The sequence below is a fragment of the Convolutriloba macropyga genome, chromosome 6 (genome assembly GCF_964194025.1).
Source record: "Convolutriloba macropyga chromosome 6, txConMacr16.3, whole genome shotgun sequence".
In the NCBI taxonomy this organism is placed as follows: domain Eukaryota; kingdom Metazoa; phylum Xenacoelomorpha; order Acoela; family Convolutidae; genus Convolutriloba; species Convolutriloba macropyga.
The window spans coordinates 39,507,770-39,530,177 of record NC_134473.1 but is presented as its reverse complement, the minus strand read 5'-3'; the positions used below and the strand labels follow the sequence as shown (position 1 = coordinate 39,530,177).

At 35.6% G+C, this 22,408-nt stretch overlaps 1 protein-coding gene across 4 annotated transcripts in view; it reads left to right on the top strand.

Moving 5' to 3' along the window:
- The window catches only part of LOC142341678 (protein rogdi homolog), a 415,549-nt gene that overhangs the window by 344,573 nt on the left and 48,568 nt on the right, over positions 1-22,408 (top strand). For 2 of the 4 annotated variants that reach the window (XM_075392824.1, XM_075392822.1), the window contains exons 2-7: positions 9,354-9,391; positions 9,457-9,562; positions 9,996-10,019; positions 13,914-13,962; positions 14,399-14,453; positions 15,114-15,194. In XM_075392824.1, the coding sequence (XP_075248939.1) occupies positions 9,354-9,391; positions 9,457-9,562; positions 9,996-10,019; positions 13,914-13,962; positions 14,399-14,453; positions 15,114-15,194 (353 nt within the window). Of the gene's footprint in view, positions 1-9,352; positions 9,392-9,456; positions 9,563-9,995; positions 10,020-13,913; positions 13,963-14,398; positions 14,454-15,113; positions 15,195-22,408 lie in introns of all 4 variants that reach the window. The other 2 variants (XM_075392826.1, XM_075392825.1) reach the window with 2 other exon arrangements.

Genomic DNA, 22,408 nt, shown 5'->3' with positions numbered 1-22,408 from the left:
GTGTTTGATATGCACGTAATGAACTACTGAATTTTGTGCTGATATGTACCAGCTATTGGCAATCTGAACAATAGATATAAGTCTTTGTTCTTAACAAATGTAGTGGTCATACGACGCAACAGGCATTGATCTTTTGAAAAATCCAGTTAACAGGAAAAAATTAACCGACGCATATTTCATTGTGTATAAGCTCAGCTATATATGGAAATACTTAAAATTATACCCAATGAACTTATGGATGTGTCAGTTAAGGAAGTGCCAGCCTTTTATCATACGTTCACAGATTCTTTTTTCTCGTAGATAATTGTGAGCTAGTGAATCTCGTTTAGAGTGCAAGCAAATAGCTCATTGACCTAAATTGTTGCCATCTGCTTACGATAGCTAAAAACATGTTTAAATTCGTTTAAGAGGTTTTGGGAAGCAGATCTGACGTGATCTTTTATCTATTTTCTATGTCGCCAAATCGAGAAATAAATTACTGCATTAACTAGTCTGCCTCTGCAAAAATGTTCGAATCGAAGAATATTTTTCTATGAATGATTGTCCAAATAATTTAAACAAATATTTTGGCAATAGAGGAAATTTATTTATTCAGGATCGGATTTTATGTGACCTAATCTTACACTTATCCAGGGAGAAACAGTTCGTGTATCTTTTCGACAAAAATTTTGGAGTTAATTTTTAAGCAATTTTGAAAACAAATGCTCAACAGGTGATGACGACATCAACAATAAATTTGCGACTGCCCCTTACCTAGAGCAGGTCATAATTATTTCCGTAAGAATCCTCGCAAAGCAGCTAAAAAGAGCCAATGTTTGGTAACTACAAAAATAAGGATCAAGCCATTGGAAAATTTTATCTGGCAGAATTTCTAGTTTTTTTATTTTCAAGTTTTTAATTTAAAATTTAGAGCGTCACCGAATTCGTCTGTCTCAGCTGGATAAAATTTCTAAATAGATGGAATTCGGAGGGTTGGTAGCAACGGAATGACTTCGACAGGAAAAAATTAGACCTGTGAGTACCACAGGGTTCAAATTTAGGACATCTACATCGAGAAAAACGAACTAATAAATCACAACATTTTGCTGATTTATAATGGCCTAACTCTCAAACTGAGTGAAACGGTTCATATAAAAACAAAGACCAGTGCTTCAAATCAGAATAATTTTGATATGTTACTTTTAGATACTTTTTACATTTTAATAGTAGCTCATATAAATATCCAGGCTTGGAAACTGAATGAGATCTTTCGAAACCATTTCTTATTTATAAGATGAAACCTCAGTTAAGTAAACTCTGTGGTCTTGCTGCTAAACTGAGATATTTTTTCTGAGGCAACAACTCTATAACTTCTATCGAGCTAAAATCAACCCAATTATTCAGTATGCTTTTCTTAAGGATGGCTGCGGCAACCACTTGTCACTAGAAATATATTTTTTGCAGAAGAATGTGCTTAAGTTCCTTTACTTCTGAAAAAAGGCGGATTCAGCCGACAAACGTGTTAAATTTTCCTTGCTCACGTTTTTTGGTGTGCTTGTAAATGAACTACTGAAGTTTGAGCTGAAATATGCCAGCCATTGGCATTCTCAACAGTATATTAACGTTATTGTTTTAAACAAAGGTAGTGGTCATACAAGGCAACAGTCATTAGTCTTTTGAAGGAGCTGGTTAGCATGAAGAAAACTAACCGGCATTCAATTCAAATTTTTCTCGCTCACGTTGTTTGATATGCACGTAAATGAACTACTGAATTTTGTGCTGAAATATGCCAGCCATTGGCATTCTCAACAGTATATTAACGTTATTGTTTTTAACAAATGTAGTGGTCATACGAGGAAACAGGCATTAGTCTTTTGAAGGAGCTGGTAAGCATGAAGAAAACTAACCGGCAATCAATTCAAATTTTTCTCGCTCACGTTGTTTGATATGCACGTAAATGAACTACTGAATTTTGTGCTGAAATATGCCAGCCATTGGCAGTCTGAACAATATAATAACGTTTTTGTTTTTAACAAATGTAGTCATACGAGGCAACAGGCATTGATCTTTTGAAGGAGCTGGTTAGCAGGAAGAAAACTAACGGGTATTCAATTCAAATTTTTCTCGCTCACGTTGTTTGATATGCACCTAAATGAACTATTGAATTTTGTGCTGAAATATGCCAGCCATTGGCATTCTTAACAATATAATAACGTTTTTGTTTTTAACAAATGTAGTGGTCATACGAGGCAACAGGCATTGATCTTTTGAAGGAGCTGGTTATCAGGAAGAAAACTACCGGGCATTTAATTCAAATTTTCCTCGCTCACGGTGTTTTATATGCATGTAAATGAACTACTGAAGTTTGTGCTGAAATATGCCAGCCATTGGCATTCTGAACAATATAAGAACGTTTTTGGTTTTTTAATAAACGTAGTGGTCCTACGAGGCAACAGGCATTGATCTTTTGAAGGAGCTGGTTAGCAGGAAGAAAACTACCGGGCATTTAATTCAAATTTTCCTCGCTCACGGTGTTTTATATGCATGTAAATGAACTACTGAAGTTTGTGCTGAAATTTGCCAGCCATTGGCATTCTGAACAATATAAGAACGTTTTTGGTTTTTTAATAAACGTAGTGGTCATACGAGGCAACAGGCATTGATCTTTTGAGGGAGCTGGTTAGCAGGAAGAAAACTAACGGACATTCAATTCAAATTTTCCTCGCTCACGGTGTTTGATATGCACGTAAATAAACTACTGAAGTTTGTGCTGAAATATGCCACACATTGGCATTCTCAACAATATAATTACGTTTTTGTTTTTAACAAATGTAGTGGTCATACGAGGCAACAGGCATTGATCTTTTGAAGGAGCTGGTTAGCAGGAAGAAAACTAACGGACATTCAATTCAAATTTTCCTCGCTCACGGTGTTTGATATGCACGTAAATGAACTACTGAAGTTTGTGCTGAAATATGCCACCCATTGGCATTCTGAACAATATAATAACGTTTTTGTTTTTACAAACGTAGTGATCATACGAGGCAACAGGCATTGATCTTTTGAAGGAGCTCGTTAGCCGGAAGAAAACTAACGGGAATTCAATTCAAATTTTTCTCGCTCACGTTGTTTGATATGCACGTAAATGAACTACTGATTTTTGTACTGAAATATGCCAGCCATTGGCATTCTGAACAATATAAGAACGTTTTTGCTTTTAACAAACGTAGTGGTCATACGAGGCAACAGGCATTGAACTTTTGAAGGAGCTGGTTAGCAGGAAGAAAACTAACTGGTATTCAATTCAAATTTTCCTTGCTCACGGTGTTTGATATGCACGTAAATGAACTACTGAAGTTTGTGCTGAAATATGACAGCCATTGGCATTCTGAACAGTGTAATAACGTTTTTGTTTTTAACGAATGTAGAGGTCATACGAGGCAACAGGCATTGATCTTTGAAAAAGCCAGTTAACAGGAAAAAATTATCCAACACTCATTTCATTGTGTATAAGCTCAGCTATACATGTACTTAAAATTATACCCAATGAACTTATGGATGTGTCAATTAAGGAAGTGCCAGCCTTTTATCATACGTTCACAGATTCTTTTTTCTCGTAGATAGTTGTGAGCTAGTGAAGCTCGTTTAGAGTCAGGCAAATGGCTAATTGACCTAAATTGTTGCCATCTGCTTACGATAACTGAAAACATGGTTAAATTCGTTTAAAAGGTTTTGGGAAGCAGATCTGAGGTGATCTGTTATCTATTTTCTATGTCGCCAAATCGAGAAATAAATTACTGCATTAACTAGTCTGCCTCTGCAAAAATGTTCGAATCGAAGAATATTTTTCTATGAATGATTGTCCAAATAATTTGAACAATTTTTTTGGAAATAGAGGAAATTTAATTCAAGATCGGATTTTATGTGACCTAATCTTACACTTATCCAGGGAGAAACAGCTCATGTATCTTTTTCCGACAAAAATTATGGAGTTATTTTTTAAGCAATTTTGAGAACAAATGCTCAACAGTTGATGACGACATTAACAATAAACTTGCGACTGCCCCTTACCTAGAGCAGGTCATAATTATTTCCGTAAGAATCCTGCCAAAGGAGGTAAAAAGAGCCAATGTTTGGTAACTACACAAATAAGGGTCAAGCCATAGGAAAATATTTACAGGCAGAATTTCTAGTTTTTAATTTCAGGTTATTAATTTTAAATTTAGAGCGTCACTGAATTCGTCTGTCTCAGCTGGATAAAATTTCTCAATTGATGGAATTCGGAGGGTTGGTAGCAACGGAATGACTTTGACTAGGAAAAAATTAGACCTGTGAGTACCACAGGGCTCAAATTTAGGACATCTACATCGAGAAAAACGAAGTAATAAATCTCAACAATTTACTGATTTATAAGGGCCTAACTCTTAAATTGAGTGAAACGGTTCGAATAAAAACCAAGACCAGTGCTTCAAATCAGAATAATTTTGATATGTTACTTTTAGATACTTTTTACATTTTAAATAGTAGCCCATGTAAATATCCAGGCTTGGAAACTGAACGAGATCTTTCGAAAGCATTTCTTATAAGTTGAAACCACAGTTAAGTAAACTCTGTGGTCTTGCAGCTAAACTGAGATATTTTTTCTGAGGCAACAACTCTATAACTTCTATCGAGCTAAAATCAACCCAAATATTCAGTATGCTTTTCTTAAGGATGGCTGCGGCAACCACTTGTCCCTAGAAATATATTTTTTGCAGAAGAATGTGCTTAAGTTCCTTTACTTCTGAAAAAGGGCGGATTCAGCCGACAAACGTGTTAAATTTTCCGTGCTCACGTTTTTTGGTGTGCTCGTAAATGAACTACTGAAGTTTGAGCTGAAATATGCCAGCCATTGGCATTCTCAACAGTATATTAACGTTATTGTTTTAAACAAAGGTAGTGGTCATACGAGGCAACAGGCATTGATCTTTGAAAAAGCCAGTTAACAGGAAAAAATTATCCAACACTCATTTCATTGTGTATAAGCTCAGCTATACATGTACTTAAAATTATACCCAATGAACTTATGGATGTGTCATTTAAGGGAGTGCCAGTCTGTCATCATACGTTCACAGATTCTTTTTTCTCGTAGATAATTGTGAGCTAGTGAAGCTCGTTTAGAGTCAGGCAAATAGCTAATTGACCTAAATTGTTGCCATCTGCTTACGATAACTGAAAACATGGTTAAATTCGTTTAAAAGGTTTTGGGAAGCAGATCTGACGTGATCTGTTATCTATTTTCTATGTCGCCAAATCGAGAAATAAATTACTGCATTAACTAGTCTGCCTCTGCAAAAATGTTCGAATCGAAGAATATTTTTCTATGAATGATTGTCCAAATAATTTGAACAATTTTTTTGGAAATAGAGGAAATTTAATTCAAGATCGGATTTTATGTGACCTAATCTTACACTTATCCAGGGAGAAACAGTTCATGTATCTTTTTCCGACAAAAATTATGGAGTTATTTTTTAAGCAATTTTGAGAACAAATGCTCAACAGTTGATGACGACATTAACAATAAACTTGCGACTGCCCCTTACCTAGAGCAGGTCATATTTATTTCCGTAAGAATCCTGCCAAAGGAGGTAAAAAGAGCCAATGTTTGGTAACTACACAAATAAGGGTCAAGCCATAGGAAAATATTTACAGGCAGAATTTCTAGTTTTTAATTTCAGGTTATTAATTTTAAATTTAGAGCGTCACCGATTTCGTCTGTCTCAGCTGGATAAAATTTCTAAATAGATGGAATTCGGAGGGTTGGTAGCAACGGAATGACTTCGACAGGAAAAAAATAGACCTGTGAGTACCACAGGGTTCAAATTTAGGAAATCTACATCGAGAAAAACGAATCAATAAATCTCAACAATTTGCTGATTTATAATGGCCTAACTCTTAAATTGAGTGAAACGGTTCAAATAAAAACCAAGACCAGTGCTTCAAATCAGAATAATTTTGATATGTTACTTTTAGATACTTTTTACATTTTAAATAGTAGCCCATGTAAATATCCAGGCTTGGAAACTGAACGAGATCTTTCGAAAGCATTTCTTATTTATAAGTTGAAACCACAGTTAAGTAAACTCTGTGGTCTTGCTGCTAAACTGAGATATTTTTTCGGAGGCAACAACTCTATAACCTCTTTCGAGCTAACATCAAACCTAATATTCAGTATGTTTTTCTTAAGGATGGCTGCGGCAATCACTTTCGAAGAAGAATGTGCTCAAGTTCCTTTAGTTTTGAAAAAGGACGGATTCAGCCCACAAACTTGTTAAATTTTCCTTGCTCACGTTGTCTGATATACTCGTAAATGAACTACTGAAGTTTGTGCTGAAATATACCAGCCATTGGCATTCTGAAGAATATAATAACGTTTTTGTTTTTTTAACAGATGTAGTGGTCATACCAGGCAATAGCCATTGATCTTTTGAAGGAGCTGGTTAGCAGGAAGAAAACTAACGGACATTCAATTAAAATTTTCTTCGCTCACGGTGTTTGATATGCACGTAATTGAACTACTGAAGTTTGTGCTGAAATATGCCAGCCATTTGCCTTCTGAACATTGATGTTATAACGTTTTGTTTTAACAAATGTAGAGGTCATACGATGCAACACGCATTGATCTTTTGAAAAGGCCAGTTATCAGGAAAAAATTAACTGACACTCATTTCATTGTGTATAAGCTCAGCTATACATGGAATTACCTAAAATTATACCCAATCAACTTATGGATGTGTCAATTAAGGGAGTGCCAGTCTGTCATCATACGTTCACAGATTCTTTTTTCTCGTAGATAATTGTGAGCTAGTGAAGCTCGTTTAGAGTCAGGCAAATAGCTAATTGACCTAAATTGTTGCCATCTGCTTACGATAACTGAAAACATGGTTAAATTCGTTTAAAAGGTTTTGGGAAGCAGATCTGAAGTGCTCTTTTATCTATTTTGTATGTCGCCAAATCGAGAAATAAATTACTTCATTAACTAGTCTGCCTTTGCAAAAATGTTCTAATCGAGGAATATTTTTCTTTGAATGATTGTCCAAATAATTTCAACAAATATTTTGGCAATAGAGGAAATTTCATTATTCAAGATCGGATTTTATGTGGCCTAATCTTACACTTATCCAGGGAGAAACAGTTCATGGTTCTTTTTCCGACAAAAATTATGGAGTTATTTTTTAAGCAATTTTGAAAACAAATGCTCAACAGGTGATGACGACATTTACAATAAACTTGCGACTGCCCCTTACCTAGAGCAGGTCATAATTATTTCCGTGAGAATCCTGCCAAAGCAGGTAAAAAGAGCCAATGTTTGGTAACTACACCAATAAGAGTCAAGCCATAGGAAAATATTTACAGGCAGAATTTCTAGTTTTAATTTCAGGTTATTAATTTTAAATTTAGAGCGTCACTGAATTCGTCTGTCTCAGCTGGATAAAATTTCTCAATTGATGGAATTTGGAGGATTGGTTCCAACGGAATGACTTCGACAGTTCATATAGAAACCAAGACCAGTGCTTTAAATCAGAATAATTTTGATATGTTACGTTTAGATACTTTTTACATTTTAAATGGGAGCTCATGTAAATATTCAGGCTTGGAAACTGAATGAGATCTTTCGAATGCATTTCTTATTTATAAGGTGAAACCACAGTTAAGTAAACTCTGTGGTCTTGCTGCTAAATTGAGATATTTTTCCGAGGCAACAGCTCTATAATTTCTATCGAGCTAACATCAACCCTATTATTCAGTATGTTTTTCTTAAGGATGGCTGCGGCAGCCCTTTGTCCCTAGGAATATGTTTTTTGCAGAACAATTCAAGTTCCTTTACTTCTGAAAAAGGACGGATTCAGCCGACAAACTTGTTAAATTTTCCTTGCTCACGGTGTTTGATATGTTCGTAAATGAAGTACTGAAGTTTGTGCTGAAATATGCGAGCCATTGGCATTCTGAACAATATAATAACGTTTTTGTTTTTAACAAACGTAGTGGTCATACGAGGCAACATGCTGTGATCTTTTGAAGGAGCTGGTTAGAAGGAAGAAAATTGACGGGTATTCAATTCAAATTTTCCTCGCTCACGGTGTTTGATATGCACGTAAATGAACTACTGAAGTTTGTGCTGAAATATGCCAGCCATTGGCATTCTGAACAATATAATAACGTTTTTGTTTTTAACAAATGTAGTAGGCATACGAGGCAACAGCCATTGATCTTTTGAAGGAGCTGGTTATCAGGAAGAAAATTTTCCTCGCTCACGGTGTTTGATATGTACGTAATTGAACTACTGAAGTTTGTGCTGATATGTACCAGCTATTGGCAATCTGAACAATAGATATAAGTCTTTGTTCTTAACAAATGTAGTGGTTATGCGACGCAACAGGCATTGATCTTTTGAAGGAGCTGGTTAGCAGGAAAAAAACTAACTGGTATTCAATTCAAATTTTCCTTGCTCACGGTGTTTGATATGCACGTAAATGAACTACTGAAGTTTGTGCTGAAATACGACAGCCATTGGCATTCTGAACAGTATAATAACGTTTTTGTTTTTAACGAATGTAGAGGTCATACGAGGCAACAGGCATTGATCTTTGAAAAAGCCAGTTAACAGGAAAAAATTATCCAACACTCATTTCATTGTGTATAAGCTCAGCTATACATGTACTTAAAATTATACCCAATGAACTTATGGATGTGTCAATTAAGGAAGTGCCAGCCTTTTATCATAGGTTCACAGATTCTTTTTTCTCGTAGATAATTGTGAGCTAGTGAATCTCGTTTAGAGTGCAGGCAAATAGCTCATTGACCTAAATTGTTGCCATCTGCTTACGATAGCTGAAAACATGGTTAAATTAGTTTAAAAGGTTTTGGGAAGCATATCTGACGTGATCTGTTATCTATTTTCTATGTCGCCAAATCGAGAAATATATTCTTTTATTTTGCTGAAGATTTTTATTATCTTGGGTCCACGATGACCTTGGTAGGTTTTTTCTATTGTTTTTAGCTCTTGATTTATATGGATTTTTTCCATAAATATGGGCCTTTTTTGTTGATGTTTTGAACCATACACGGTATCGTATCGGTATAAAGGAGTGCTCAATAATGCCTCAACAAATTTTGACTGACTGGATTATTTTTAATTGAGCCTTATTTAATCGTGCAATTTATTTTTCAAGAAGGTCACAACAAAGTTTGCAGCAGTGATTTGAGTCCTTTTGGTGTTCTAATTGTAATTTTTCTTACCCTTTAAATTTTTCTGATCTATATAGTCCCCACTCCCCTCGTCTGAGAGTAATTTATGGGAAAGCAGTTATTTTTGTAACTTGAACCTTTTTCAGTTTTTATGGAACTCACGGCAGGAGAACGAAATTCTTTGGTTAGTAAGCCATAAATGGATTTGGGTTTCAATTTGTACTGTGTTGAAAATGGAATGCTGTATAGGAGCGGGAGTTCAGGTGGCTGCTGCAGGAGGAAATGCCCAACTTGGTGGTCCAACTGCACAAAATCCTCTCAGATTGCTCATATAAATTTTTCAGCCTCAATCCAGGTATGTTCTGACACTTAATTGTGCTCCGAAGAATCAAGTAAATTGAGCGATTAGCCAACTGCGGAAATATTTGTATTTTGAAGGAAAATTCTTGATATCTTCTTTTTGGTAGCCGGGTACTAATTTATATTTTATCCGTCATCTAATATGTCTTTAAATGCAATTGTCGGGATTATTTTTGAAGTTATAGAATCAAGTCCAATCGACAATAAATCTTTTTGTGACATACATTACACCTTCAAAATGACTTTTAGTGGCGTTTGTACCGGAAAGAAATTGATAATGAAACAATTAAAACAAAACCAATTCATTGCAGAATGTGCAAAATGAAATGAAGAAAACGGCGGAACAGAAAATGATTGGCAGTATTATAATTGTGTACTGTTCATTGGTGAAGAACCCAGGAAGATTAATTCGGCAACTATGTTTTCAGTGAAGCACGAGATAGCTACGCGGGGTAACTTAATCTTCTCTTGGATTAAATCTGAACTAGTTGTTATGTTTGCAAGTAAAATTACCTTCAGTGGAAGATAATTTCGAGTTTTCTGTTGCTTTCTTTAACCCAACTGACGCGCTGTCATTTTCTATCTATAAAATGTCACTTAATATTTCAAGCTCGTGCTGTTACGTTTTATATGTTCACCACCAATATTGGATTGCTTCAATTCAAGTTCATAGCAAATTGATATTAGTCATTTTTTGCATTTCGAGAAAGCGGAATTGGAACACGCTTTTGTAGTGATTAGTATTCTTTTTTATCATATTATTCGAGGTTGTATTTACAAGGGTGTTCTTGTCCTTTTTTGTCTTTGTAAATGCTGACCGGCATAGATTTCTGTTCAGCACTAGCTATGTAATTGGTTTTAAATTTGGAAAGCTATGTAAAATCTAGTGCTAAGAATTCTGATTTTTTAAAAGTTTTTTACTTTGAAGAATTATTCATTGATTGAAACCGAAATTGACCCATCGTTTTTCCCTGGAGAGGGGACTATTTTTTATGTATTTTTGAAGACTATGCATTGAAATATCCACGATGCGCTAGCTGGGCTGTAATGGTAATCCACTCGCAATTTTTTAAATTTCTCATCTGCGTCAAACTTCTCGAAAGATCTCGGGTTTTGCCCCAAAGTTGTAGCATTGGAAATGTTAAAGAATGGTATCAGAGTTATACTGACAAATCGAAGCAATTTTTTTAAACTCCAATGTGAAAAGATTAAAAGTGAGAGAAACGAGGTTTTTGAAATTTCTGCTGCTGTAGAGTTTTCAAATGAAAGAACCCATGATTTATTTACTGGTACAGTTACTTTCTCTTGCAATCCATGCAAGAGATGAGAAATTTGCCTGGAGTTAAAACTGCTTCCATTTTATCTGCAAATATGCGAGTCAGCATAATTTACTGCCAAGGTTTTGCTTGGTCAAGGTACACTTCTGTTTGCATCAGAAAATTGTAAAACCAGTTGTATGGTTTTAGGCAGGAGACTATTGTCTAATTTTATCAACTTTTTAAAGATCGAATTGCACATCGATCCAGATTGTGAAACTCGTCTTGCAGCAGAAATACTTTTCTCTTCGTGGTTTTGTTGACAACTATTTTCTGTGCAAAATTTTGCTTTTAAATGTCCTGAATTTAATTTATGCCTCTCGTAATATCGTTTGTCGTGCGCGCCAAAGAAATTTCTGGTGGTAGGGTTTTTAAACTAGTATATCACATATGAGCGTTTTAATTATTGAGATGAGATTTTGATCGATGTCGTAAATTTTAATGATCGGTTTGCTTAATATCTGGAAGAATAATATACTCAACGTATTTCTGAACTTGTAGTTATTTTGGTGTTAGTTTGAATAATTTTATATTTCCCATTTTGAATAGCTGCGAAGCAATAGGTAGGCTATTGTTGGTATCATTTTGGAATTCGTCTTCCCTGTTTTCGTTGAGAAAAATTGGTCATTCGTTAAAAAGTAATGTCCTATTTTTTGAAACTTCTGCCACTCAGCAGCTAAAATTGTGCGTTGTGGCATTTTTAACTGCAGTCTGCGTTGATTTTTGGATCTAACATATGGAAAAGTTTTTAGCACTCATTACTTACCCAACTCAATGATAAGGACTTTGTCACTCAGTTAAATCTAAATCGAGAATGAAAACTCTAATTGGATTTCAATGGAGTTGGCACAAGCTAGATAATTACCAGCTAATTTTACTTTGACTTTGTAGTTTCATTTCAAAGTAAATGTAGAGTTTCAAATCAGTCTTTATTTTTTGGATCAATCCTTTTTGTCTTTGGTCCTGGTGGTATTTTTTGAACTAGAGGTCTCAGCTTTCGAGTTTGCGGCTCATGTCCGGCAAAATTGTAGCTTTTCTGTCCGAAACTGATGTATCCAAAAATTCGGACGCGGCGTTTTGCTTAGCGAATTCAAAATACGACCAGGATCTCTTTCGCTACACCCCCCCCCCCCCCAGTCCTATATAGCCGAGAAAATAGGAGTCGTAGATCTTATTATAAAGCCCGTAACTTCAAAAAAGTTTTTGGTTGATGTTTACATTATTTGCAATGCTTTATTATTATTATTATGCACGTATTAGTTTCAAATTGCCCCTCTCTTAATACTTTCTAAATGCCAATTCACACGTAACAATTCAAATGCATACGTAGTATTTATACATATATCATTGGGGGTGCCTAATTTGCGGGGGCGGGGGGGGGGCGGCTAGCGGAAAAGATCCGTGCTTCAATGAAAGCGTTTGTGTAGTTTTTGTGTGTATCCAAATTTAGTTGTTTGGTTGGAAAAGCTGTTGGTAATTAAGTTGATAATTTTTTTCGACTTCTGCGTACTGTAATTGTCTTCCCCTCTTCACCATCCGAGTTGGCTTAAGGGTTTTCGGACTTCCCATTGATACTGATATATAAATTGTTTCAATTCTATTTTGAGCTGACCTTGTTCTCTAATTATATTTGTTTTCACGTTTTGGGTTTTTGGTGTCATTTGCTATCAATCGTTAAGCTGCAGTCAATTTTGACTACAAGCGGCGGACGTCTAATGACAGTAAATTACAGGCAATTGTATTTAAGTCAGCGATATTTACAAGATATTTTGCTATTGTTAATTTCGTGTTTAGCCTATTTGAAGGCGAAATACGGGTGACTTGTAAGAGAGCCGAAGTGAAAAGAGCCGATTGAAAGGGAGCCGAAAATTTATTTAAATTATTAGTCGATAAATTTTGCAGCCAATTATATTGCCTTCTGAAATGAGACTACCAAATTCTCAGCCAATCATAACGGAGTGTTTGAGAAATGAAATTTTAATATTTTCTTGTAAAAGAAACCGAAAGGAAATTAATAAATATTTATCTTCAAATTATAGCGGGCCATGGCCATGCCTTAGCGGCTTATGGGACTTGATATGAAACTATCACAACCCAACATAAGACCAATTAACCCACGTAAGTACTTTTCTTGGTAATCAATTTACAATTTAGGGTATTTAAAGGCAACTTTTTGCTTTCGGCTCTTTTTAAGTAAAATCTGGTTTCGGCGCTTTCTTACGTCGGCCCTCTTGCACGTATCCGAAATACGAAGGGCATCTCAATCGATCAATTCTCTTTTTGGTCCTGCATATAGATATCCGCAGTTATGTTGGCAGTTCACTGCCATAAAGTGAGCTCATGTCATTGATAAATTAATTCAGTTTTTTAAACAACATATTAGGGTTCGTGCATATAGGTGTAAATAAAACTCAGAAGGTGATGAATCTGGTTTGAAAGGTCCTGGTTGAATTTTTTTCGGGTATTTTCTCATAGTTGTTTTTAGTTGTTGACGGTTGGCAGAATAATAATTACAAAACGCCATGCTGTTTGTAAAAATCATTTTTTTTAACTACATATCTCTTTTTCATCCTTCATGACTCCACTCTGTCTCTCCTGACCAAGTTTAACACAAATTGCTTTAACCAGAACACTGTTCCAACTAATTTGTAGCTATTCAAGGTCACTGTTTGTCTCATAACAAATGCTTAGAAGCTTTTCCGATGTCTACGAAACAAGATAAGTCAATTTCTTGCAAATAGATTTTCATGCGCCTGTTTCCAATGTCTGTTTCCTACTTTATATTAAAAAAAATCGCAAATACTTTTCCCGTGTTGATTTACTCGTGTTTACTTGGCTCCTGGTCATTCATTCAGTGTCGTACTGGGCGGTGTTTTGTGAATTTTTGTCATCTTGATGGACGAATCACACTGCTTGATGGCTATTGTTTTCGAGTTTTGTACAGAAATCACAGTTTTCACCGTTGTTTTCTAACAACTTAAAAGCCGTACGTTTTTGTCATATCTGCTTTAAGCATCTCTGGTGTTTCAGATGACCTCAAATCAACACCAGGACATTATGTTTTCACGAACAGAAACAAGTAAGCGATGTACAAATCTCCCTAAATGCTTACAGTATTTTCCCAAATCTATTCTAAACTTCACCTTGCCCAACATTTGTGGGCATAGAGCTCGTACGCCCCTTGCGCTCGTAATTAGTCTAAAAAGAGAGTGCCATGTAACAACTCATAAGGGGGGGGGAGTCATTCAGGGAGCGGGAGGGGCAGAATAATATTTATTTGCGTTGCTCATGAAGTGTGGTACAGCTTTTATAACGACCATATTAAAATGGAAACTTACCACATTGAGAAAATATGATCATAAATTTAAATGAAAGTATCAGAATTGCATATGATCCCAAAGTTTTAAACCGAGAGTTTTTTGGTTTTGCATAATCTCATAATCTGTTTTGTGGTTGTTGTACATTATTGGTTGTTGTCGGCAGAATATAAAGAGTAATTTCAACTGCTGTTTCAGTGCTGAGAACTTCAAGGGAGTTGTCACCTTATTCCAAAATCGGGTAACCTCAGCTGTAAGCATATCTGCCTATTTCAGTTTAATTTGGAGTTGTATTAATATACCCTTTTTGATGAAAAGCTACCGCTTTATTGCAGGTTTAAGTTATTTTCTTAATAATGAAATGGTGTAAAACTTTTTTCAATTCGGGCCGAATTAACATTTTTTGAGAGCAAGAAAAAAGGTTTAGGGAGGTGTGTCCTTTTTGGATTACAACTATTTTATTTAAAAAATACTAGGGTAATTCGGTGCTTCTAATTAAATATTTAGATTACTCTCTAGTATCTTCGATGCAAATTATCAGGATTTTTTGATGTTTGAGAGTTTTTTCTGTTGCTGGCCAGCTTTTTAAATATTATTTCTAAGATATGCCGCAGTTATTATGGATATAAATTTCGAAGTGGGGACACAATTTGCAAAGCCGGCGAGAGCTCAAATACATGAGCTTCGTTGTATGAATTTACCAATAATTTGAAGTATTTACGTGCTTCTTCGCATAATTGAAGTAGCTCCTCGACTCACGGTGCTTTTTTTAGTGCAAAAGCAAAATTTTTTTACGGTGCAATTGGTCTAGAGGTCTTTTGGTGCGGCTGCTATGAATTACAAATGTTTTTCTATCTCTTATTGTCTTCAAATAACAAAACATGATCGTGTATAAATGTTGATGACGCTTCAGGATCTTCAGATAAAGTTACCGACTGCAGTGCAGACTCTACGTGCTAATATCAGAGAAGACAGTCCATGGAAAGTATTTCAGGTACAGAATTGCAAATTAGTTTTTTAGTTTCGTTAACATGTTAGGAGACGTGAGGTAGAATTGAAAAAAAAGTTACCGGAGACGAGAACGACGTAAAGTAGAGCTCAAATTATTGGTGTGAAAATTTTGGGGCAGCTAAAACATTCACACCTCAGTAATTTAATCTATTTTTATTTATAACATTTCTGACAAATTCAATACTTCCGAAAAAGGCAGAAACTACTGTAAAAATGTTGCTGGATTGACCAAGAACTCCTTGATTTTGAGACATAATCAATGGACCGGTTCAACCACTGCTTAAAAGGACGGGCTCAAAAATTGATTAAGATATAAAATGTGAAGCTTATTTTCATTTTTCTAAGGCCATTGTCAGTTTGCTATATTTTAATTGGTTTTTAGCTTTGTTTTTAATTTAGATTTGAAATTTCCATCTTAATTTATTGCTCTCGAACGAAGTATTAAGCAATTGTTGCAGACGTTTGTGTCTTGTTTTGCAACATTCATTTTCACGTTTGTGCAAAATTTTTGCCTGACAGTTTTTGCATTTTGTTCTAGAGTATTCTTTGACTTCTGAAACGAGTTTTCACGCTTTTCTGATTCATTAGTGAGTGATCTCAATTGCTCTCACTACGAAGTACAGTTTGTTGCTTAAATGAAATTGATTTTTTGGAAAGGAAATCACAGGGATCTAATAGCCGAGTGGTTAATGCTGCTGTCGAGGACTCCAGAGGTCGGGGATTTGAATCCTTCCCTGTTCGGATGTTTCTGCACCCATAAAGAAAAATTTATCTAGGCTAAGCCACTGAATTAAACCTCCAGCCTGTCGTTCGAGAGCAATTTTCCGACGTTAGTCGGTATGTTTTTTTATTTGAAACCTTCCTTGCGGCCTCAATTGAGTTTCGTCAAAAACTCATGATGCAACTTATTGGCGAATTTGATGAGTGTTATGTTTTTGGGACCCCTTATTAGCAACCCAGTTTTGTAATATTGTACCTCCAGGCTGCTTGCGAAATTTCAATCTGTATCTACTCGACGCTTTCGTTCTTTTCTTGGTTAATATTCAATATTTTTTGTTGATTACGTTGGCATTGAAATCTGAACAATCAGTGCCGAGCTTTTGTTTTGCTCTCAAACAAAGTTGACGCTTCTATCGTAAACATTTCTGACAAATTCAATATTTCCGAAAAAGGCAGAAACTAACAGCCTCTTAGTTAATATCTGAAAAAATGTTGCTGGACTGACTAAGAACTTCTGGATTTTGAGACTTAATCAATGGACGGGTTCAACCACTGCTTAAAAGGACGGGCTCAAAAATTGATTAAGATATAAAATGTGAAGCTTATTTTCATTTTTCTAAGGCCATTGTCAGTTTGCTATATTTTAATTGGTTTTTAGCTTTGTTTTTAATTTAGATTTGAAATTTCCATCTTAATTTATTGCTCTCGAACGAAGTATGAAGCAATTGTTGCAGACGTTTGTGTCTTGTTTTGCAACATTCATTTTCACGTTTGTGCAAAATTTTTGCCTGACAGTTTTTGCATTTTGTTCTAGAGTATTCTTTGAATTCTGAAACGAGTTTTCACGCTTTTCTGATTCATTATTGAGTGATCTCAATTGCTCTCACTACGAAGTACAGTTTGTTGCTCAAATGAAATTGATTTTTTGGAAATGAAATCACAGGGATCTAATAGCCGAGTGGTTAATGCTGCTGTCGAGGACTCCAGAGGTTGGGGGTTTGAATCCTTCCCTGTTCGGATGTTTTTGCACCCATAAAGAAAAATTTATCTAGGCTAAGCCACTGAATTAAACCTCCAGCCTGTCGTTCGAGAGCAATTTGTCCGACGTTAGTCGGTATGTTTTTTTATTTGAAACCTTCCTTGCGGCCTCAATTGAGTTTCGTCAAAAACTCATGATGCAACTTATTGGCGAATTTGATGAGTGTTATGTTTTTGGGACCCCTTATTAGCAACCCAGTTTTGTAATATTGTACCTCCAGGCTGCTTGCGAAATTTCAATCTGTATCTACTCGACGCTTTTGTTCTTTTCTTGGTTAATATTCGATATTTTTGTTATTTACGTTGGCATTGAAATCTGAACAATCAGTGCCGAGCTTTTGTATTGCTCTCAAATAAAGCTGACGCTTCTATCGTAAACATTTCTATCAAATTCAATACTTCCGAAAAAGGCAGAAACTAACAGCCTCTTAGTTAATATCTGAAAAAATGTTGCTGGATTGACTAAGAACTTCTGCATTTTGAGACATAATCAATGGACGGGTTCAACTTTCGCTTAAAAGGACGGGCTCAAAAAGTGATGAAGATATAAAATGTGAAGCTTATTTTCATTTCTCTAAGGCCATTGTCAGTTTGCTGTATTTTAATTGGTTTTTAGCTTTGTTTTTAATTTACATTTGAAATTTCCATCTTAATTAATTGCTCTCGAACGAAATTTGAAGCAATTGTTGCAGACGTTTGTGTCTTGTTTTTGCAACATTCATTTTCACGTTTGTGCAAAATTTTTGCCTGACAGTTTTTGCATTTTGTTCTAGAGTATTCTTTGACTTCTGAAACGAGTTTTCAGGCTTTTCTGATTCATTATTGAGTGATCTCAATTGCTATCACTACGAAGTACACTTTGTTGCTAAATTGAAATTGATTTTTTGGAAAGGAAATCACAGGCATCTAATACCCGAGTGGTTAACGCTCCTGTCAAGGACTCCAGAGGTCGGGGGTTTGAATCCTTCCCTATTCGGATGGTTTTGCAACCATAAAGAAAAATTTATCTAGGCTAAGCCACTGAATTAAACCTCCGGCCTGTCGTTTGAGAGCAATTTGTCCGACGTTAGTCGGTATGTTTTTTATTTGACACCTTCCTTGCGGCCTCAATTGAGTTTCGTCAAAAACTCATGATGCAACTTATAGGCGAATTTGATGAGTGTTATTTTTTTGGGACCCCTCATTAGCAACCCAGTTTTGTAATATTGTACCTCCAGGCTGCTTGCGAAATTTCAATCTGTATCTACTCGACGCTTTCGTTCTTTTCTTGGTTCATATTCAATATTTTTTGTTGATTACGTTGGCATTGAAATCTGAACAATCAGTGCCGAGCTTTTGTATTGCTCTCAAATAAAGTTGACGCTTCTATCGTAAACATTTCTGACAAATTCAATACTTCCGAAAATGGCAGAAACTATCAGCCTCTTAGTTAATATCTGAAAAAATGTTGCTGGATTGACTAAGAACTTCTGCATTTTGAGACATAATCAATGGACGGGTTCAACCTTTGCTTTAAAGGACGGGCTCAAAAAGTGATGAAGATATAAAATGTGAAGCTTATTTTCATTTCTCTAAGGCCATTGTCAGTTTGCTGTATTTTAATTGTTTTTTAGCTTTTTTTTAATTTAGATTTGAAATTTCCATCTTAATTAATTGCTCTCGAACGAAATTTGAAGCAATTGTTGCAGACGTTTGTGTCTTGTTTTTGCAACATTCTTTTTCACGTTTGTGCAAAATTTTTGCCTGACAGTTTTTGCATTTTGTTCTAGAGTATTCTTTGACTTCTGAAACGAGTTTTCACGCTTTTCTTATTCATTATTGAGTGATCTATATTGCTCTCACTACGAAGTACACTTTGTTGCTAAAATGAAATTGATTTTTTGGAAAGGAAATCACAGGCATCTAATACCCGAGTGGTTAACGCTCCTGTCAAGGACTTCAGAGGTCGGGGGTTTGAATCCTTCCCTGTTCGGATGATTTTGCAACCATAAAGAAAAATTTATCTAGGCTAAGCCACTGAATTAAACCTCCGGCCTGTCGTTCGAGAGCAATTTGTCCGACGTTAGTCGGTATGTTTTTTTATTTGACACCTTCCTTGCGGCCTCAATTGAGTTTCGTCAAAAACTCATGATGCAACTTTTTGGCGAATTTGATTAGTGTTATTTTTTTGGGACACCTCATTAGCAACCCAGTTTTGTAATTTTGTACCTCCAGGCTGCTTGCGAAATTTCAATCTGTATCTACTCGACGCTTTCGTTCTTTTCTTGGTTAATATTCAATATTTTTTGTTGATTACGTTGGCATTGAAATATGAACAATCAGTGCCGAGCTTTTGTTTTGCTCTCAAACAAAGTTGACGCTTCTATCGTAAACATTTCTGACAAATTCAATATTTCCGAAAAAGGCAGAAACTAACAGCCTCTTAGTTAATAGCTGAAAAAATGTTGCTGGATTGACTAAGAACTTCTGGATTTTGAGACATATTCAATGGACGGGTTCAACCACTGCTTAAAAGGACGGGCTCAAAAATTGATGAAGATATAAAATGTGAAGCTTATTTTCATTTCTCAAGGCCATTGTCAGTTTGCTGTATTTTAATTGTTTTTTAGCTTTGTTTTTAATTTAGATTTGAACTTTCCATCTTAATTAATTGCTCTCGAACGAAATTTGAAGCAATTGTTGCAGACGTTTGTGTCTTGTTTTTGCAACATTCATTTTCACGTTTGTGCAAAATTTTTGCCTGACAGTTTTTGCATTTTGTTCTAGAGTATTCTTTGACTTCTGAAACGAGTTTTCACGCTTTTCTGATTCATTATTGAGTGACCTCAATTGCTCTCACTACGAAGTACAGTTTGTTGCTAAAATGAAATTGATTTTTTGGAAAGGAAATCACAGGGATCTAATAGCCGAGTGATTAATGCTGCTGTCGAGGACTCCAGAGGTCGGGGGTTTGAATCCTTCCCTGTTCGGTTGTTTTTTTGCACCAATAAAGAAAAATTTATCTAGGCTAAGCCACTGAATTAAACCTCCGGCCTGTCGTTCGAGAGCAATATGTCCGACCTTAGTCGGTATGTTTTTTATTTGACACTTTCCTTGCTGCCTCAATTGAGTTTCGTCAAAAACTCATGATGCAAGTTTTTGGCGAATTTGATGAGTGTTGTTTTTTTGGGACACCTCATTAGCAACCCAGTTTTGTAATATTGTACCTCCAGGCTGCTTGCGAAATTTCAATCTGTATGTACTCGACGCTTTCGTTTTTTTCTTGGTTAATATTCAATATTTTTTGTTGATTACGTTGGCATTGAAATCTGAACAATCAGTGCCGAGCTTTTGTTTTGCTCTCAAACAAAGTTGACGCTTCTATCGTAAACATTTCTGACAAATTCAATATTTCCGAAAAAGGCCGAAACTAACAGCCTCTTAGTTAATAGCTGAAAAAATGTTGCTGGATTGACTAAGAACTTCTGGATTTTGAGACATATTCAATGGACGGGTTCAACCACTGCTTAAAAGGACGGGCTCAAAAATTGATGAAAATTTAAAATGTGAAGCTTATTTTCATTTCTGTAAGGCCATTGTCAGTTTGCTATTTTTTAATTGGTTTTTAGATTCGTTTTTTGTTTAGATTTGAAATTTCCATCTTAATTAATTGCTCTCGAACAAAGTTTGAAGCAATTGTTGCAGACGTTTGTGTCTTGTTTTTGCAACATTCATTTTCACGTTTGTGCAAAATTTTTGCCTGACAGTTTTTGCATTTTGTTCTAGAGTATTCTTTGACTTCTGAAACGAGTTTTCACGCTTTTCTGATTCATTATTGAGTGACCTCAATTGCTCTCACTACGAAGTACAGTTTGTTGCTAAAATGAAATTGATTTTTTGGAAAGGAAATCACAGGGATCTAATAGCCGAGTGATTAATGCTGCTGTCGAGGACTCCAGAGGTCGGGGGGTTTGAATCCTTCCCTGTTCGGTTGTTTTTGCACCAATAAAGAAAAATTTATCTAGGCTAAGCCACTGAATTAAACCTGCGGCCTGTCATTCGAGAGCAGTTTGTCCGACGTTAGTCGGTATGTTTTTTTATTTGACACCTTCCTTGCGGCCTCAATTGAGTTTTCTCCAAAAACTCATGATGCAACTTATTGGCGAATTTGATGAGTGTTATATTTTTGGGACCCCTTATTAGCAACCCAGTTTTGTAATATTGTACCTCCAGGCTGCTTGCGAATTTTCAATCTGTATCTACTCGACGCTTTCGTTCTTTTCTTGGTTAATATTCAATATTTTTTGTTGATTACGTTGGCATTGAAATCTGAACAATCAGTGCCGAGCTTTTGTTTTGCTCTCAAACAAAGTTGACGCTTCTATCGTAAACATTTCTGACAAATTCAATATTTCCGAAAAAGGCAGAAACTAACAGCCTCTTAGTTAATAGCTGAAAAAATGTTGCTGGATTGACTAAGAACTTCTGGATTTTGAGACATATTCAATGGACGGGTTCAACCACTGCTTAAAAGGACGGGCTCAAAAATTGATGAAGATTTAAAATGTGAAGCTTATTTTCATTTCTGTAAGGCCATTGTCAGTTTGCTATTTTTTAATTGGTTTTTAGATTCGTTTTTTTGTTTAGATTTGAAACTTCCATCTTAATTAATTGCTCTCGAACAAAGTTTGAAGCAATTGTTGCAGACGTTTGTGTCTTGTTTTTGCAACATTCATTTTCACGTTTGTGCAAAATTTTTGCCTGACAGTTTTTGCTTTTTGTTCTAGAGTATTCTTTGACTTCTGAAAGGAGTTTTCACGCTTTTCTGATTCATTATTGAGTGATCTCAATTGCTCTCACTACGAAGTACAGTTTGTTGCTAAAATGAAATTAATTTTTTGGAAAGGAAATCACAGGGATCTAATAGCCAAGTGGTTAATGCTGCTGTCGAGGACTCCAGAGGTCGGGGGTTTAAATCCTTCCCTGTTCGGTTGTTTTTGCACCATTAAGGAAAAATTTATCTAGGCTAAGCCACTGAATTAAACCTGCGGCCTGTCATTCGAGAGCAATTTGTCCGACGTTAGTCGGTATGTTTTTTTATTTGACACCTTCCTTGCGGCCTCAATTGAGTTTCGTCAAAAACTCATGATGCAACTTATTGGCGAATTTGATGAGTGTTATATTTTTGGGACCCCTTATTAGCAACCCAGTTTTGTAATATTGTACCTCCAGTCTGCCTGCGAAATTTCAATCTTGTATCTACTCGACGCTTTCATTCTTTTCTTGGTTAATATTCAATATTTTTTGTTGATTACGTTGGCATTGAAATCTGAACAATCAGTGGCGAGCTTTTGTTTTGCTCTCAAACAAAGTTGACGCTTCTATCGTAAACATTTCTGACAAAATCAATATTTCCGAAAAAGGCAGAAACTAACAGCCTCTTAGTTAATAGCTGAAAAA